Source organism: Rhincodon typus, chromosome 2 (assembly GCF_021869965.1).
Source record: "Rhincodon typus isolate 14 chromosome 2, sRhiTyp1.1, whole genome shotgun sequence".
Taxonomy (NCBI): domain Eukaryota; kingdom Metazoa; phylum Chordata; class Chondrichthyes; order Orectolobiformes; family Rhincodontidae; genus Rhincodon; species Rhincodon typus.
This window is the reverse complement of record NC_063333.1, coordinates 5415231-5435909: the sequence shown is the minus strand read 5'-3', so window position 1 is coordinate 5435909 and position 20679 is coordinate 5415231. Positions and strand designations below refer to the sequence as shown.

The window sequence follows — 20679 nt, the reverse complement described above, 5'->3', positions numbered from 1 at the left end:
ATAACAAGGTGCAGAGCTGGATGAACACAGCAGGCCAAGCAGCATCATAGGAGCCATCCAGCTCTGCACCTTGTTATCCCGAATTAAAGCTGTCAGATTTACCAGTGCTCCTAACTGAGCAGTGCAGTCCCACACATCTCATTTCACTGTTCTAGGTTTCCTGCATGTTACCAGCAACATGGTCCCGCGTTGTGTCCTGACCTGCTTATAAATCAACTTTGGGCTCCAGAACAGAGCCCAGTTTGCAACCCAGCGACTGCCTGTACTGTTCAGTGTGTGTGTTTCTAGGGGTGGAGGAAGGTTTGTTTGTAGTGGAGCTCTCTATGGGTTGGTGCTGGGATCTTTGCCCCTCCTGTTATACATATAGTAATCTAGGTCTTTGTGTGCAGGGTGTGGAGCTGGAGGAACACAGCAGGCCAGGCAGCATCAGAGGTGCAGGAAAGCTGACGTTTCAAGTAGGGAACCTTCTTCAGAATTAAAAAGGTGGGGGGAGGGAGAAGGGAGCTCAGAAATAGATAAGGTGCAGGGCTGGATGAACACAGCAGGCCAAGCAGCATCAGAGGAGCAGGAAAACTGACGCTTCAGGCCTGTCTCCTTATCCTCAGCTGGACCATCTTTAGTTGCTTCACAAAGGAGACCATTTGACGTATGAGCAGAAGTAGGCAATTCAATTTATCGAGTCTGTTCTGCCATTCAGTGAGATCATGGCTGATCTGATAATCCTCAACTCTACTTTCCTGCCTTTTCCTCTTGACCCCTGATTCCATTACTGATTAAAAATCTGTTTATTTTAGTCTTGAATATTCGTAATGACCCAGCCTCTATAGCTCTCTGCAGTAAAGAATTCCACATTCACTACCCTTTGAAAGAAGAAATTCATCCCATCACTGTTTTGAATGGGCGACCCCTTATTCTGAGATTATGCCCTCCAGATTTAGGCACTCCCACAACGGAAACAACAGTTTTGCATAACCCTGTCAAGTTCCCTAACAGGCTTGTCTGTTTCAATAAGGTCACCTTTCATTCTTCTATATTCCAACTCATAAGAAAATCCCTCCATACCTGGTATCACCTAGTGAACCTTCTCTAGACTGAAAAATGCTAGTATATTTTTCCTTGGATAAAAGCTCAAAATGTCAGTTTTTCAGCTGTGGTACTGACTAGTGCTTTGTAAATGAAATAGCTCCCAACAGGCCGGCATCTTATCACTAAGTTACCCTTTCTTTACATGTGAAAATTCCTTGACAATGATCCAGCTTCTTCAAAGTCAGCTGTCAGAGTGGACAGAACCTCCTGGTCCTGTTTATATTTGTCAGCTAGGGTTCCATGATTGGACCAGATTAACAGCCCCAATCAGGGAGCTCATATTCTGTGAGGTCCACTTGGCTGACCTCATTACAATCACTACAGTATAGTTCTAGCAAAAGCTCCCTACTTTCATACTTCATTCCCCTTGAAATAAAGACCTGTTCTATTACCTGCTAAATTTGAATACTAGGTTTTTATGATTCATTGTTAAGGACTCCCAAATATCTTTGCTTTGAGTAGTATTCAGCTCCTCTTCATCCTGCCAAAGTGCATAACCTTGCATTTCCCCACAGTATATTCCATTGGCCAAGTTTCTTCCCACTCACTTAACCCATCTATATCTTTCTGCAGACTCTGTGTCATCCTCACCACTTACCTTCCCACCTTTTTGTGTCATCTGCAAACTTGGCTATATTACGTTCACTTCCTTCATCAATGTCATTATTACATAATATAAATAATTGTGGCCCCAGCACTGATCTGTGTGGCACACCACTAGTTCAGGATCAATGACTTTCTATCAAAATCCTAGTGGTGACCATTGACCAGAAACTGAACTGGACTAGCCCTATAATTACAATTGCTACAAGAGCAAGCCAGAAGCTAAGAATCTTGCATCAAATAACTCTCCTCCTCAGCCTGTCCACCATCTACAAGGCACAAGTCAGGAATATTCCCCAATTGCCTGAAAGAGTGCAGCTCCAACAACACACAAGACGCTTGGCATCATCCAGGACAAAGCAGCTCACTTGATTGGCAATACATCCACATCCATTTAGTTCCTCCATGACTGATCCTTAGTAGCAGTTGTGCATACCATCCACAAGACACCCTGTAGAAATTCACTAAAGCACCTTTAGACAGCACCCTTCAAAACTAAAACCACCTAGTAGGACAATGGCTGAAGATATTTGGGAACACCACCATCCACAATTCTCCCCCCACTCCCCTCCCACCCAAGGCCACTCATTGTCCAGATTTGGAAATGTATTGCAATTCCTTAGTATGGCTAGGTCAAAATCTTGGAACTCTCCCTAATGGCATTGTAGGTCTGCTTACACCAAATGCACTGTAGTGGTTCAAGAAGGTAGCTCACCACCATCTTCTCTAAAGCAACTAGAGATAATTGTGACATCTACATCCTGTGAAGGAACAAAGAGTACACGAGCAAGGAGGTGATGTAGAACACTTGTTAGACCTCAGCTGGAGTATTGGGTTATGGGTGCCATATTATAGGAAAGATTTGAATGCGTTGGAGAGAGTGCAGAAGCGTTTTACAAGAACGGTTCAGAAATGCGAAACTTCAGTAATGAGGATAGCTTGAAGAAATTGGGGCTGTTGATATTGATGAGAAAATAAAGAAGAAAAAGGAGGCATATGATTACATATTGGAATAATAATAGTAGAAATCAGGAAGAGTATCTCAAATACAGGAGAGAGGTTTAGGTTGGAATAGGCAAGGCTCACGGGAAGCGTGAGGAAAGGATGGCAGCCTGTTCTGAAACAAATGATTAAATGTTCTTCAAATGTAAAAGATTAGTGAAGGATAGAATAGAGCCCATAAGGAAGAAGCAGGGTAAGTTGCTCACTGAAGCAAAAGGTATTCCAGAGCTACTAAATGAGTAAAAACCGAAAGAACTGTGGATGCTGAAAATCCAAAACAAAAACAGAAATTGCTGGAGAAACTCTGCAGGTCTGGCAGTATTTGTGGAGAGAAATCAGAGTTAATGTTTCGGATCACTGGCTCCGAAACGTTAATTCTGATTTCTCGCTACTAAATGAGTACTTTGCTTCTATGAACGAGAAAGGGTCACCGGACCTGAAATGTTAACTCTGACCTTTTCTTCACAGATGCTGCCAGACCTGCTGAGCTTTTCCAGCAACTTCTGTTTTTGTTCCTGATTTACAGCATCCGCAGTTCTTTCAGCTTTTTCTTTGCTTCTATTCTTTACTAAATTAGAACATAGTGACACTGGCCCAGGTGAAAATGTGGGTGTTGACCAACTGAGCAGTGTAGTGATAGATTGAGAAGATGTGCTAAAAAGGCTGGCAGCGCTCCAGGTAAAGTTGCTGAGCTCAGGTAGGATGCTGCCTACATTGTTGAGAGGTAAGGGAGCAAATTGTGGAGCTGTTGACAGAAGTTTTCTAGGCCTCTCCGAACACAGGATTGGTCCCCAGGAACTGCAGGATTGCAAATGTGATACTGTTCTTTAAGAAAAGGCAAAGAATATCCCAGGAAACAACAGAATTATCAGCTTGACATAAATAGTGTGAAAACGGATGAAGACCATCATGCGGAATAACATAAATATGCACTTAGAGAAGAATAAGTTAGTAATAAGCAGTCAACAGGGCTTTGTCAATGGCAGGCCATGTCTGGCAAATTTAATTGATTTCTTTAACTGCGTGCTTTAACAGGCAGTGGATGAGAGTAGTGCTGTGGATCTTGTATATTTGGACTTTCAGAAAGCATTTGATACAGTGCCATATGGCAGGTTGGTTAGCAAATCAGAAATATTTGGGATTGATGGGTCCTCGGCAGCATGGTTTAGAAGTTGGCTAAAAGATAGGAAACTGCGGATAGATATAGAACTAGAGTCCTGGCAACTTGCATACCTAGAGCTAAGGATAGGGCTTTAATCTAACTAGTAGGGGGGTCAGTTGAGTTGCATGGAAAATTATGGAAAAGGTTAAGTGAGGGAAGGCTCACAGGTTATTAAAGTTTCCAGAATCCTAAAAGGAGCGGGTCAAGGATCTAACCTCAGGCACAGCAGTTGAGGGGACAACAATGAGAAGGGAGAAAGTCAACATCAGACAGAGGGTGTTGTACTTAAATGCACATCGTACACTAAACAAAGTAAATAAGCTTGTAGCACAAATTGAAATTGGCACAGATGGTTTGTTTAGACTTGCAGATGACCCAAAGTTAGTAGGAAGGGCAGGTAGTGTTGAGGAAGCGGGGATGCTGCAGAAGGACTTGGACAGACTAGAATAGTGGGCGAAGAAGTGGCAGATGGAGTACAATGTAGGAAAGTATGCAGTTACGCACTTTGGTAGGAAGAATAGACGCTTAGACTATTTTCTAAATGGGGAAGGGCTTTAAAATTTGAAACATTAAGGGACTTAGGAACCCTAGTTCAGGATTCTTTTAAGGTTAAATGCAGGTTCAGTTGGTGGTTAGAAAGGCAAATGCAATATTAGTTTTCATTTCAAGAAGTCTAGAGTACAAGAGCAGGGATGTACTGCTGAGGCATTACCAGGCTCTGGTCAGTCCACATTTGGAATATTGTCAGCAGTTTGGAGCGTATCTAAGAAAGGATATGCTGGTCTTGTAAACTTCCTCCCTACAAACTCCAAGAAAATTCCCGGGGATAAAGAGGAGTGGTTAAGGACTCTGGGTCTGTACTCGATAGAGTTTAGAAGGATGAGGGGGTTCTCGTTGAAACTTACAGAATATTGAGAGGCCTGGTTAGAGTGGATGTGGAGAAGATGTCTCCACTAATAAGAGAGACAAGGGAACAGCCTGAGAGTGAACGGGTGACCCTTTGGAACTGAGATGAGGAATTTCTTCAGCCAGAGGGTGATGTATCTGTGGAACTCATTGTCGCAGAAGACTGTGTACACCAAGTCTCTTAACTTGTTTAAGACAGAGGTCAGTTCTTGATTGATAAGGGGATCAAGGTTTACAGCAAGAAGGCAGGCGAATGGATGGAGAAACATGTCAGCCATGGTCAAATGGTGCAGCAGACTTGGTGGGCCGAATGGCCTAATTCTGCTCTTATATCTTGTATATCTCATGTAGATGGCATTTGTTGGACTGGCGAGGTTTTCTGTGTGTGTTGGGACTCTTGCTTTTTCAGATTTGGAAATGGTTGTTGAGGCCAAAATCTCTAAATTTGCAGATGATACTAAACTAGGGAGAATAGTGAGTTGTAAGGATCACACTGAGTGACTTCAGAGGAGCATCCACAAGTTGGCCAAATAGACAGACATCTGCCAGGTGAATTTTAAATGCAGAGAATTGTGAGGTAATGTATTTTGAAAGAAGAAATATGGAGAGACATTATCGGCTCAGTGGCACAACTGTGAGATAAAGCTGGAGTATGAGACTAGCTGGATAGCTATTTTGAAGCTGATACAAACATGATGGGTTGAATGGTTAGGGTTACTGACCTGTAAAGTTCTTTGTTCCTCTAGGCAAAAAGAAGGCTGATTTTAGAGGTTTTCAAAATCAGAATATATGGAAAAATATTTATTTTCAGATGCTGGTGAATCTTTAAAATTCTCTACCCCAGAGGATTGTGAAAGCTCAATCTTTGAGTATGTTTAAATAGAGATTGATTAGACTTTTGATTTACCATGGCATAAGAGTTATGTGGATAAAAGGCCTGGAAGTGTTAGAACGACCATGATCGTATTGAGCGGTGAAGTAGATTTGACCAGGCTGAATGCCCTCCTTCTATTCCTGTGTTCCTTTAGGGAAATCTGCTGTCATTACCTGGTCTAGCCTGTATGTGACTCCAGACCCATAGTGGTGTGGTTGACTCTGAAATGCCCTCTGAAATGGCCCGGTGAGCCCATCCGTTCAAGGATGATTTGGGATGGGCAAAAAATGTTGACCTTGCCGCACCCCACGACAGAATTAAAAAATAAGTCCACTGCAAGCCGATTTGTAAGGGCAATTATTTTATTCCCCCCGTCTGGTGTATCTCTGTTTAAATGTGGCAGTGAAGATGGCTAAGCTAATAGGGGCCATCCAGTTGGCAGTATTAAGAAGGAATTCAGCGAAAAGCAGATAATATTGGCAGTACTCAACAGACCTTCCAGGGCAGATAGAGAAACGTGGCGTAATATTTCAGGTTGGTCACTCTCCACTTGCATTTCTGTTTTCCTTCCATTTTCAGCAAACAAAAGGAATGCTGACACTTCCCTCTTTCTGCAACCCCCACCCCAACTTTCCTGAGTGGTTGGGAATATCATAATCCTATAAGATGACTAGTTTAGGAAACTGTTTGCAGAATCGCAAGGATAGAGATGGAGATGGTGTAGTGGTGGTGTGCCAGCAGAATTGACAATCCTACCGCGTGCATGTGCACAGAAGTAAGATGTTCAAAGAAGTCTGGGTGTTTACACCCTTCGTGTGAATTTTTTTTTGTACAACAGTGTTTTTAACTGGTGAATCCTTGATGATCTGTTTAATTCCTGGACTTTTCTTCTCAGGGTGGAGATTTGAATGAGTTGCGCCGGCACATTTACGCTGACACTGTGGATTATTATACAGTCAAGAAACTGGTACAGAAAGTATTCCCACCCTGCAAATGCCGTCAGATTTATCAGAAACAGCAGGGTGTCAGTGTAAGTCTCAAAACATGCTTCACTGGATATTTGTGATCTCTTTTTTTGCCTTCTTTTCCCCACGCCCCCTCATTTTAATCACAGGTTGATTTTAATACAGCTCTCAGTGCAATACTAAGCCACATGCATATGTTCACATACAGTTTAAAACCTGGAATATTTTGGGTGTTTGTCAGATTTTGTGCAGTATTTGGGGAAAGATTAGAACTGTGAATGACCTGATAAATTGGTTAAAATGTTAATTGTTGAACATCAAGAGAACAAGCCAGCTCCCAGAATGACATGACTAGTGATGGAGCAGCTGTTGTTTCCATAGTTGATGGCTATCACCTTATATTGGGATCAACAATCGTTCCACAACTACTGCAATACAAGTTTCCAAGATACCAAATTTTAGCAGTAAAATATTATTATTTAATAATATTTGTGGATGGACTGTATGCTGCAAAATATTGGAGTTAGAGATGAAACCCAAGATCAACCATGACCTAGAAAATTCGGAGCAGACTTGATGGGCCAAATTATCAAATCCAGCTCTTAATTATTTGTGTTCTACTGACTGCTAGACCTATTTAAACCCACATGACTGCGAGGTATGACTATTTTTAATTGGTGGAAAATCTCCAACTCTGGCAGCATCTGTGGAGACAAAGCAGAGTTAACATTTTGGGTCCAGTGACCTTTCTTCAGAACTGATTTTAGCTAGGTAAAAGAGACAACAAGGTGCAGGGCTGGATGAACACAGCAGGCCAAGCAGCATCATAGGAGCAGATAAAAGTTGGTTTATATGCAGAAGGTGGAGTGGGAGGAGTGGCGGGGGTAGATGTAAATGATAGACGAAGCCCAGAGAGAGAGAAAAACAGTTGGTCAGACAAAGGACTGGATAAAGGTCAGCCTGGGAGAAATAATAGCTGCTAATGGGGACCATTAGTAGAATAAAGAACAATACAGCACAGGAACAGACCCTTCAGCTCTCTAAGCCTGCGCTAACATGTTTTGCACTTCCATACTAAAACTGTCTTCACTTACAGGATTCGTATTTCTCTATTCCCTTCCTATTCGTGTATTCATCCAGGTGTTTGTTGAATGCTGCTATTGTGTCAGCATCCACCACCTCCTCTGGCAGTGTGTTCCATGCAATCACCACCCTTTGTGTGAAACATTTGGCTGGTGCATCTCTTTTGAACTCTCGCCCAACTCCCCCCCCACCCCCCCCATTCATGGAAAAAGCCTCATACTTTTCACTTTAGCCATGCCATTCACAATTGTATAAACTTCCCTCAACCTCATGTGTTCCAGTGAAAACAAACCCAGTCTATTCAACCTTTCTTCATCGCTAAAACCCCCCCAATACCAGGCAATATCCTGGTAAACCTCTTCTGTACCCTCTCCAAAGCTTCCACATCCTTCTGCTAGTGTGGTGACCAGAACTGTATGCAGTACAGTATATATAGTAACTGGTAGTGGGATGGTTGTCGTAGGAGCCAATGTGGTGACAAAGCCTAGTGTTGGAGCAGGGGGTTGGTGTTGGGCAAGGACATGGGAGAAGGACCACAGGGCCATTGAACTCAGTATTGAGTCCTGAAGGCTGTAGAGTTCCCAAGCAAAACTTGAGATACTGTTCTTCCAGCTTGGGCTGAGCTTCACTGAACCACTGCAGCAAGCCTGAGACAGAGATGTTGACCAGGGAAACACCTTGGTGTGTTGAAGCAGCAGGCAACAGAAAGCTTGGGGTCATTCTAGAGGCAGAATGAAGGTGTTCCGCGTAGCGGTCACCCAACCTGCATCAGTTGACTTTAAAGATGTGATAGGAGTATGGTGCCATCGGTACTCAGGTTTTTTTTTAGGTGTTCTGATTTCCTGAAATCAGGCTATAATGATACATGTTTGATTTTAATTTGCAGATATAGATGGTGCAATTCCTGTGTGTTTTTTTTTTCCCTTCATGACAGTGTTGGGCCATCACAGACGATGAGTTGCTGGAAATCCCTGGCCCATCTGAAGAACTGCCCCCTGAGGGAGACCAGTCCCTCGAAGAATTTGATGTAAGTTCTTCAAGGGTCTGCCACAGGCACGAGAGGGCAATGTCAATCCAGAAAACTGTCGAGATGTTAGATATCCGAGAGGAAGGTAGGTGACACTGCTTCTCCCAATGCTAACTTGTCTGTGGCTGGATATCTGACTTAAAAATAACCTACTGTATATTAAATATAGAATAGCACAGAAACTAAACAGAGCTGATTATGAGCTGTACTTTTCATTAGCATTCTAAGTTTTGTAAAGCCCACACTGTTGATGTGAGAAAGCTTACATAGGAAAGTGTTGCTGGTTCTCTACCACTGATTCCAACACATTGGTGACTCCTGCATACTTCTGTTTAACTTTCAGGGATTGAAACTTTGCTGTGTTACCTGGAACTGCACCCCCAGCACTGGGTAGAGTTGATGCACCCAACCTTTTCAACCTGTCGCCTCCAGTGTTACAGCGGACCCATGCAACTGAGAAACATAGCAAGGAGGTAAATGTTGTTCCCACTATCATTGGTGATAGTGATTGAAGGTAATGACTCTACAGTGTAATGCTGAATGAGAGAGCATTTCATTGCAGAGTTGTTTGGAATCCCTTGAAAAAGGAAACAATGAAATTATCTATCAATTAAAAGCAAATTATGTGACAAAACAAAATCCTGACCTATCACAATGTACCGGTGCAGTTGCGTTAGAGTGAGATGAAGATGTCTGGTTTCAATTGGATCAGTAAAAATCAGTGTCATGTTAGGCCTGCAGAATGCTACTGCAAGCAGTTACTGTCTAGCTTTGTGAAATCAAAAAATACACAGTAAGAGGGCGACACGGTGACTCAGTGGTTAGCACTGCTGCCTCACAGCGCCAGGGACCCAGGTTCGATTCCACCCTCGGGCGACTGTCTGTGCGGAGTTTGCACATTCTCCCTATGTCTATGTGGGTTTCCTCCGGATGTTCCGGTTTCCTCCCACAGTCCAAAGATGTGCAGGCTAGGTGGATTGGCCATGGTAAATTGCCCGTAGTGTTCAGGGATGTGTAGGTTAGTTCGATTATAGGGGGATGGGTCTGGGTGGGATGCTCTGAGGGTCAGTGTGGACTTGTTGGGCGGAATGGCCTGTTTCCACACTGTAGGGATTCTGTGATCTTCTGGACCTAAGTTGTCACGAGTGGGGCAGCATTGATCAAGTTTTTACTGTGCTTCAGACCATGCTCCTACCACCTTGTGTCCTCACACAGAGCCTTGATTGTTTCAACAAGTGTTGACACTTGCATTGAATCTTTAGCATCAGAAAACTTTCCAATGCATCCAAGATTTTGCTGTCAACTTGCTGCAGCTGATATTTCGTGACCGTTTGCAGTTCCTCCCCATCTCATCAACTGACATGTCAATGTAAATTCTGTGCAGTTCTTGGACTTAGTTGAAGCTGAAATCGTTACTTTTTGTGACAAAAGGCATCACATTTCTCTGCTGTCATAACTGTGACTCTTGGCAACGACAGCAGGTGACATTAACAACCTCAACCATCTGAAAACACAGGGTTAGGGTTATTTAAATACAGGGTCGGTGACCTCCAACCATCAGCTTCCACAAAGAATTCTGGGGAATTGGAATGATGTCTCTCTGTTCTGACTGTGGCAAATCAAAGGAAACATTTTAAACTTGAATTGTTTCATCCCAAAGACAAAGATGGCCTAAGTTTGGGCATCAGTCTCCCAGAAATTGATTACTGCTCCTCCTTTGATTCCTGGTTCTAGTTCTGACAAGATTGTGACACAAGATTCTATGAAACTCCTATAACATTTTATTTGGAGAAGAGAACGCAAACAGAATTCTTCTGTATCAATCTTGATTTAGACCAGAACCAGAGCAGAAGTGATCCTGGTTTAAGTCCCATTGCAAATTCCTGTCCTTGCCCAACTTACCTGTTGCACAGGAATTTAAGCCCTGCAACATTAAATAAACCTTATTTGTCAGATGTCTTAGCACATTGAAGCTTTGACATTTGAGGAGGCTGATACTGTTTAATCTCTGCCTGTTGTTTGATTGAAGATGTCCTCCTGTGGCTGTGGCTCTTGCCAAAGAGCGCCTGTGTGGTGTGGATCATACCCACTCCAATTCAGTCGAGTTTGATGTGGTGGAATTGGCTGATTCAATGGGATGGGAACTACTGCCAGTTAAACGAGAACTAAGGCAACTGCAGTGGACAACATCTCAATCTAAGCAAGGTGAGTAAGTGAGCTTGGGTGGAGCTGAGAAACTCTTGGAGAATAGAGCATAATGCTGAGATTCCTCCCTTCCAAGTCTTGTGTGCAAAATATCTGCTTACGTTCTCTCATTTGTCCCTACACAAATCACTTCTTTATGTTTTCCCTCCTTTTGACAGTATTTTCCATCTGTTCCATTTAAGTCCTTCAACTTTGGGAACTGGGAGACGTCATGTTGTTTGAGATTTTCAATCATGCCTGCAAAAGGTGCATACCCACTAATTACAGAATTTCTCCACTACTATTGTGTAAGACCATAAGATGTAACAGCAGAGTAGGACATTCACCGCATCGAGTCTATTCCACAATTCAGTGTGGTTACTGCTGATCTGATAGACCCCAACTGCACTTCTCTGCCTTTCCCCATAACCCTTGACTCCTTTACTGATTAAAAATCTGTCTGTCCTGGCCTTTAATATACTTAATGACCCAGTCTTGACAGCCGTCTGTGATAAATAATTCCACAGATCCACTACCCTCTGACAAGAGATTCCTATTATTAGTGATAGGAAAGGTTTGGAGGGATATGGGCCAGGAGCAGGCAGATGGGACTAGTTTAGTTTGGGATTATGTTCGCCTTGGACAGGTTGGTCCACAGGGTCTGTTTCCATGCTGTATGACTCTATGACTTCCAAAGGTTATTGCCCCTCCTTTTCCTGTGAGGTACATATTTTCGTTATAGTTTGAAGACTAAAATTGGGAAATATTCTTTATTCAAAGGATGGTAGCAGTTTGGAACACAATTGCTATTGATCAAGTATAAACATTAAAACTGAGATCGGTAAATTTTGTTGACCCAAGGTACTGCGGGATATGGAGAACAAGTCATATATATTCACGTTAGTTGTCCATGGGCCATGATTTGATGAAATGGTGGAACAGATTCATGAGTTTACATGGCCTCCTCCTATATTCCTGTGTCCCATGTTCACATGTTGAATACCCTTATGGTTCTTTCCTTGTCTTCATTATCAATAGAGAATTGTGTCTGTGTTTTGGACAATTTTTTGTTTTTCTTTGTCCTCTGTTATGCAGTCATTGAGTTATTTTTTTCCGCATCACTTGTTGTGTTGAATCTTCTTTGATGTTTCTTCTGGAAACCTTTTCCCTCTAGTTATGTTGCCTCTAGGTATAGCTAGCTGACTCCCTGCCTGAATAACTCAACACTCTGGTACTTTCTGAAATGTACTTTTGAATACTTCTGTCACATACTACTTTGTGACTGCTGCATACTTCACTACCCCAGATCCTTATCCAGATTTTACCATACTCCTAAGTTCTATGTTTGTGTAGACTTAATTAATCAGAGCATGTTTTCACTTACCTGCCAAACTAAACAATATTAAACCTTCTGTCTTCACTGATGTCACTAGGCAACTTTCTTTCAATGTAACCCATCATAATCTGGTTAGTATTAACCAATCATTTACTCAGGAATTCACTCCATGTTCTTTGCTGTTCTAGTTAATTCATTTCTCAGCTGCTCTTCATTTGAAAGACTGAACACAAATGTGGTTTGCAATGCAGCCACTAACTCCCGATCCAGACAAACCTGCTTTCTCCCTTACAGTATCTAGATACTGCTGATGCTGCTGGAAATGTTCAGTAGATCATTCAGGGTTTGTGAGAGAAATGGAGTTCACTTTACCTTTCATCAAACCTGATGCTTCCCTTTGGCTAAAGTTCACTGTTCGGGTTCTTGCTCAGTCCGCTTAGTTTTTTTTGTCATTTTTTACCTTCTTTGGTAGGGTTTCAAGGCACTGGGAAGAGTGGTGTACTCGTGGAATTCAGTAACCTATCCTTCCACTTCCGATCCTTTGGGGATCTCGACAATGAGGAACTGGATGCAGTTTGTAAGTTCCTGCACCAGCGAGTATTGGCCCATGAAAAGACTGCACTATGTCACCTCAAAGCTTGCTTCAAATCATTCCACAGGTGTGTATCATCTGTCCAGAAAAACACTGGTTAGGGTCATCGAAGGACTGTCTTGAAATCATTACAGAAGAGATGGAAACTATTCAGCCCATTGACTTTGTGCAGAGCATCTCAATCTGTCCAATTCTGTCACACCGTCCACGTAACCCCTATAAGTTTATTTCTGTTGAATGCCCATCCATTTCATTTTGAAAACACACATTGCCTCTGCTTCCATCATTTCCATGGCAGTGATCTCCCAGACCATTACCAGTCACTAAGGAGAAGGGCAGCCGATACATGGGAACACAGCTACCTACAGTTTCACTTCCAGGCCCCACATCATTCTGACTTCGAATAACATCGCCATTGTTTCACTGTCATTAGGCCAAAGTCCTGGAAATCTCTTCCCAACAGCAGTTTCAGTGTAACCACTATAAAGAACATAGGAACAGGAGAAAGCCATTCAGGGCTGTTGTTGAGTCAGTCAATATGACCTAACATTCCAACGCCTTTTACCTACCCCATCTCAAATAAGCCTGTATGTCATTGGTAATCAGAAACGTATCGTTCTGTTCCTTAAATATATTCAAAGACTGGGCTTCTACAACCCTCTGAGATGGACAATTCCAAAGATTCGCAACTTTGAGTAAAACAAACTCTCTTCTCATCTCTGACCTAAGTGGAATCCTCACTTTTAGATTCTGCCACCAGATTCTAGACTCCCTGAGCAGAGAAAACATCTTAACTCATCTATCTTGTCTGTTTATTCAAGCATTTGTAAGTTTCAATGAGATCACTTCTCATTCTTTGAAATTCAAGAATACAGACCCTGTTTACCCAAACTCATAGAATCATAGAATCCCTACAGTGTGGAAGCAGGCCCTTCGGCCCAACAGTCCACACCGAACCTCAGAGCATCCCACCCAGACCCATCCCCCTATAACCCACCTAATCTACACACCCCTGAACACTACGGGCAATTTAACATGGCCAATCCACCCAACCTGCACATCTTTGGACTGTGGGAGGAAACCGGAGCACCTGGAGGAAATCCACGCAGACACGGGGAGAACGTGCAAACGCAACACAGACATTCATGCTGTGAGGCAGCAGTGCAAACCACTGAGCCACCATGCCGTCCAAGGGTCTGTTTCTGTGCTGTACAGCTCTATGAATCTTTCAAAGATGGAGTGACTTCCTGAAATCATACTCACTCAGGGTCAGCCTCTTGTCTCTGAGTCAGGACAGTAAGAGTTCAGGTCGCACCTGTCTTCACAGGACAGTCCTGCCATCCCAGGAACAAGACTCGTGAACCTATTTTGCACTCCCCCCTATGGCAATAATATCTTTCCTGAGATAAGAAATCCAAAACTGCTCACAGTACTCCTGGTGGAATCTAACCAAGCTGCTATATAATTGAAGGAAAACTTCACTACTCTTGTACTCAAATCCTCTTGTGATAAAGACCGTTATTCCCTTAGCTTCCCTAATGGCTTGCTGTACCTGCATTGTAGCCCTCAGTGATTTATTAACAAAGGCACCTGGGTCCCTTATACAACTACACTTTTCAAACTCTCCTAACTTTTAAGAAGTGCTGTGTATGTTTGTTTTTCCTGCCAAAAGGGGTAACCTCACATTTTCCACATTATATTCCATCTGCTATGTTCTTGTTCATTCACTAGGCCTGTCCAAATTCTCCTGAAGTCACTTTACATCTTCCTCACAATCTGCGGCAGTTTGAGAAGACCACCACCTCAAAGGAAATTAGGGATTGGCAATAAATGCTGGCCTTGCCAGTGACATCCACATCAAAAGAATGATTTTTTTTTAAAAAGCACTTTTTTTTTTTGGGAAGTTTTTCCCTGCAATTCCTTCCCAAAACCTTAGATCACTGTCCCTCGTCCTTGTGTTATTATCTAAAGGGAGTACGTTTCCATTTCATAATCAGCTCACGAGTGTGTTTGTCCACCTAGGGACCTCTGTGTCACCGGTCCTCAGTTCTGTGGGACCCTGGTAAGGCTGATGAGCCCGATCCTAGAGCCACATCTCCGGCCACACACCTGGCAGCTGTTTCTGGGGGTTGGAATGAGACCTTGACTTTCATCGCTCGCATTCCTTTCCCCAGTTCCTTTTCTGTATTTCTTGGTGATGGGTGTTCTCAAAGAATTGTATCTCTCATACAGAAACTTCCTCCAAGACCGTTGCTTCTGAGCGAGGATCTCCCACTTGTTGACATCTCTGCTACATTTGTTGAAGAACTTGTATGCCATACCCGAACCTTACATAAGCAAGTACATCTCTAACACATCTCCATTCAATACCCTTTACCTGGGGCCAACCCCAGGTTCCCTATGTAGATACCCCCAGCCATCTAACCGGTCTAGTTCCCTCTTTAAATACCCAGTCAAAGACGCTTCCTCAGGTGACACATCACTTCTTACAGTAAAGTGAAGTACTCAGAAAAGTGAATGTTATTCTGTAGCAATCTCATAGTTGTGCATATAGATCACTTGTACAATCTAAGGTCCTCAAGTAAGTGTGTGGCAATCTGTACTGAAAGTGAAAGCCAAAGGAGGTGGCCATTAACCTGAAGTAGGTTATTGGATGATTAACCTTGCTCCTCACTGATAATTCTATTAACTACAGTTGGACTGGGTTCATCACATTACTCCTAGTTAATGTTGAAAGTGTGGCATTTGTCAAGCCACTTTAATAAATGACTAGTTTCTGTTTCTCTTTCCACTCTCTCTGTGTCCTATAGTGTAGCCTTTAAGAACTGCAGCATCTGTGCAGATGCTGTTTCGGTGGAGAAGAGCTCACGTTTGAAACAAGTGCTGAAAGAATATTTTGATCAGAAAAATGATCAGAGTCAAAGCACGAATTACTCAGAAGATGAGGACGAATTGAGCAGAGCAAAGGTTTGTACAGGCTCAGACCTTTTTATGGTGCTGTTTGTTATGTAAAAATGAACTGGGTGAAGAGTGCATCTCCATCATTATTTATTAGAACTCATTTATTAAAACTTGAAAAACTTTGTTTCTGTTCTGTCAGTGCTGAACCCTAACAGAATTGGAGTGAATTTGTAATCCCACTGGCTCATTTTTGCCACATTAGACTGTGAGTTCTAGTACTTTGTAACTAAAACAGGTTTGACAACTAAGAACATTGTTGGCACTGACAAATTGCATTGAGTGTTCTGATAGCCATTTAGTTGGAGATGGGGCAGGATTTGCAGCAAATAAGAATCTGTTTAAATGAGTCCCTAAGGACTATGGTAAACAGAACCTCTGTCTAAAATCTCAGCTGTTTCCTGATGAGAGCAGGTAAATGTGACCAATGGAGGATAATTGACTAATGTCAAATTGTATCAATTTGTGTGTGTACTAAATCAGCCCCAATCACTTAACAACAGTGTGATTCGCGGATAAGACTGATAGGGGCATTGCTCATTCATTTCCTTTTTGGCCAAGACTATTAGCATTATTTTACTAAAGTAAGAACATCTCGAGAGGGAGGGACAGTGATTGTAAGATTTCACCCCGAATGGCGTCTCTGTGTTTCAGCTCAAAGACTGGGAAAGTCAGATCCGAGCTGATATCCGACAATTCTTGTCTATCCATCATGAGGAGAAGTTCTCTGGCAGAGCCATTGCGAGAATATTTCATGGTATCGGTAAGGCATCTCCTTCTCATTTATTAAACTTTAAAAACGTGTTTTCATTAGGTCTGAACCTTCTTTTCTCCTCTCCCTCCCCTTGTCTTCTTGGATTAAAACAGTTTGTGTCTCATTCAAGTGAGCTTTTTAAGAGTGTCTGAAGTTCAAATCATAGAATTCTTTACAGTGTGGGAGCAGGCCATTTGGCCCATTTGAGTCTGTACCAACCTTTCAAAAGGCATCCTACCCAGACCCACCCCTCTACCCTATAACCCTGCATTTCCCATGGCTAACCAACTCACCTGCACATCCTTGGACACTATATGGGCAATATAGCATGGCCAATCCACCTAACCTGCACATTTTTGGACCGTGGGAGGAAACCGGAGCACCCAGAGGAAACCCTCACAGACACGGGGAGAATGTGTAAACTCCACACAGACAGCCTCCTGAGGCTGGAATCGGACCCAAGTCCCTGGCGCTGAGGCAACAGTGCTAACCACTGAGCCACCGTGCCACCCCTCTATCATTAAAACTGTACCATTGAGAAAGAACCTCTGCCAACAGAGTTACTGGAAGTAAATATAGGCTGAGATATAAAGATTTAAACAGATGGACAGAAGGGAGTGAAAGGTTATGGGGAAAACGCAGTAAAGTGGAATTGAGAGTTATCAAATTAGCCATGATCTCATTCATTGGCAAAGCAGACTTGATGGTCTGAATGATCTACCTTTGCTCCTCCATCTTTTAGTCTCAGGAGAAAGAATTGAATATTCAATTAGTCAGGTCCTTTGACGTTCAACAAGACCATTGCTGATTTACATCAATTTCATCTTCCCGTACTAACCTCATATCGCTACTTCCCTTCATATTCAATGATCTTGTCAACTTTTATCTTAAATACACTCAGCATCTAATCTAGAGTGGAAAATTGCAAAGATTTGCTGGTCTTCATTGGTCAAGGCATTGAGTAAAAGAGTTGGGACGTTATGTTACAGTTGTATAAGTCGTTGGTGAAGCCGCATTTGGAGTATTGTGTGCAGTTTTGGTCATCCTGTTACAGGAAAGACATAGTTAAACTGGAAAATGTGCAAAGAAGATTTACGAGGATGTTGCCAGGACTAGTAGGCCTGAGTTATAGGGAGAGGTTGGCCAGGATAGCACTTTATTGCTTGGAACATAGGAGAATGTGGGGTGACCTTATTGAGGTGTATAAAATCATGAGAGGCATAGACAGGATAAATGCATATAGTCTTTTTCCCAGGGATGGGGAATTGAAAACTAGAGGGCACAGGTTTAAGGTGAGAGGGGGAAGATTTAAGAACGACCTGAGGGGCAACTTCTTCACGCAGAGAGTGGTGCGTGTATGGAATGGGCTGCCAGAGAAAGTGGTTGAGGCAGGTACAATAGCAACATTTTTTTAAAAAGCATTTGGATAGGTACATGGATGAGAAGGGTTTAGAGGGATATGTACCAAACACGGGCAATTGGAACTAGCTGAGTGGGAACCATGGTCAACATGGACCAGTTTGGGCCATTACTCTATGACTGAAATTCACCACCCTCTTGAGTGTGGGAGTTAAAAAGTTCTCCCCAGTCCTAAATGGCCAACTCCTAGCTTTGAGAAAAATCAAACAAAGAACTGCGGATGTTGGAAATCAGTAGCAAAAGCAGGAATTGCTGGGAAAACTCAGCAGGTTTGGCACCATCTGTAGAGAGAAAACAGTTAATGGTTTGGGCCCAGTAACCCTTCTTCAGAACTATCAAACTGAAACGTTAACCCAGCTTTCTGTCCACAGATGGTGCCAGACCTGCTGAGTTTTGCCAGCAATTTCTGTTTGTTCCTTATTCTGAGACTGTCTAGAAACATGTTCACGAATGGGAATCCTAGCTAATTTGATTTTCACTACTGTCGTTCACCAAAGTGTGGAAATGGAATCATGGAGCTTTCCTTCCCCAGAAGAAACTGCTGAAGCGACTGGTTTTTAATCTATCTGCTGCCCACTGAAGTTTCCAGATTTAATGTATGCATTTTCATCTTTTATGATGAAGGGTTCTCCTGAGTTGATGTGTTTAAAGTCTAAGTACAACACTCTTTGTAGCACAGGCTATAATCAGTGACCTCAGTGCAACCCTGGGATTTTTAAAATTGCTTTACTCTGTCATGAGATGTGTGTGTTACTGGCAAGACTGGCATTTGGTGTCCATCCCTAACTGCCCTTGAACTGAGTGGCTTGATAGGTCATTTCAGATGGGTATATGTAGGGAAGTCCAAGGTCGGCCAGGTAAGATGGTAGATTACCAGATCAGTACATTGATAGTTTCATTGTTGCCATAACTGAGACTTGCTTTCAGTTCTAGATTTACTGAGTTTAAATTCTATCAGCTGCTGTGCTGTGCTGTGCTGTGCTGTGCTGTGTGCGTGCACGCAAGTGCTTAGGCCTATACTGCATCTGTTCCCACTGTTGCCCACTTCCTGACTTATACACTGTTCACAGAAATGCCGTGTGTATTGTCTAAATATGACATAGCTGCCACCATGTGCTTTCTATTAAACAGTGTGGTCGGGGCTGATTTGTTTTTTTTGTTGGTTTTCTTGTTATTACGACAAACAGCCTTTTGATATTTGCTTATCAAATAATATATTCCTGCCCTCTGTCTTCTTCTGACTCAGAGAGCCCGTGTTATCCAGCTCAGGTCTATGGACGAGATCGAAGATTCTGGCGGAAATATCTCAACTTTGACTTCAATGAAATAATACGAATGGCGACAGAGGAATTGATCAGAATGAAGTGAGCTTGAGCAGGCAGATTCCTAGGGTAGGATGTCTGTTGCCCAACATGGTTAGTGCTACTATTAAACGTCGTAGCTGCTTCTCAACTGTGCCACACAACCTGCCATCTTACATTGAGGAACCTCAACACCTTTATTTGGGAGCAGTGACCTAGCATTGCCTAGATCCATCATGGTTTTAGTATAATTGGCTGCTGTTTTCACCCTGATCATCTGCAAACTCTGATTTTTAGGTTTATCTTAGCTGTTGACTCATCACGGATTTCAGGGCTGTTCCCTCTTCTCATCTTGCTTCCCAACTCAAAATCAAACAAGCACAGGAACGTTACTAGCAACCAAGGAAATGCTAACGTCTGTATAGCAAGGGGAAGGAACCTTTTGAAATAGAATTTGCAATTGAGACATGGTCCCTGTAGTGAGCATAGCATCCACTGCTCAGATCCTATTCACTGTGGTAGGGTTAAAATCAGAGGGAGCTCTCAGATGATGCATCTGATTTGTGTCATGTTAAATAAAAACCAGATAGAACTGCAGATGCTGTAAAAAAAGGAACAAAAACAGACATTGCTGGAAAAGCTCAGCAGGTCTGGCAGCATCTGTGAAGAAAAAATTTAGAGTTAACGTTTCAGGTCTGGTGACCCTTCCTCATTAGGCTGCAGAGGGATCCACCAGCAAGTGATCCTTGGCAAATATTAAATAATAAAGCAGTTTTGTCATCACTAATGCTGATAGTTGTTTACCATCTCTAGTTTTTGCTGTGCTAGAGCCACTAAACATATCTTAAAAACAATAATAACGGAACACTGAAACCCACTTAGATGATCCAGATCTGTCAAGACAGGTAGGCCTTTGGAACAAATGTTCTGTAAGAAGTGCTTTCGTGAACGACATTCACCTAAAATATTCATTTCTCTTGGTTAATATTAGTGGTCGCGCTGCGCGTTCACAGATGTTCTGATTTATTATTTCAGGCTTTCAGTTTTTGTATTTTCCACTGATTTGTAAATCTGTGACAATTTGAAGTATTTGGCAACTTCCCGTCTGAATCAAAGTTGTTCAGTTTTTATGGAGGACCTGGCGTAATGTCAATACTTCATCCTTTTAAATGATGTTTGAGGGTAAATGGTTAATGGTCATTGACAACCAAGAGTAATTTAGCAGTCATGTCTTCTGATTGTGCTTATTAATTCAGTTACTGCCTTCAAAACAGTCTGCACTGCTGTTGCGGCTCTGCTGAGGTAATGTGATACAGTGAACAAGGCTTCCTGTGTACAGAGGAACGTTCCAGAGGTGTCAGAATGTTCATTGGTCATCATTTTACACAGCATTCTTACAGTCTTCTATCTATTTATATTTGTATTAT

General features: G+C 42.5%; 1 protein-coding gene across 1 annotated transcript in view; it reads left to right on the top strand.

Annotated features, from left to right (window-relative positions):
• The window catches only part of recql4 (RecQ helicase-like 4), a 63133-nt gene extending 42743 nt beyond the window's left edge, over positions 1-20390 (top strand). The window contains exons 18-25 of the mRNA XM_048616567.1: positions 6529-6663; positions 8616-8793; positions 9052-9181; positions 10738-10913; positions 12701-12887; positions 15631-15787; positions 16433-16541; positions 19198-20390. Coding sequence (XP_048472524.1) covers positions 6529-6663; positions 8616-8793; positions 9052-9181; positions 10738-10913; positions 12701-12887; positions 15631-15787; positions 16433-16541; positions 19198-19319 — 1194 coding nt within the window. The 3' untranslated portion in view covers positions 19320-20390. The remainder of the gene's footprint in view (positions 1-6528; positions 6664-8615; positions 8794-9051; positions 9182-10737; positions 10914-12700; positions 12888-15630; positions 15788-16432; positions 16542-19197) is intronic.
• The last annotated feature ends 289 nt before the right edge of the window (positions 20391-20679 follow it).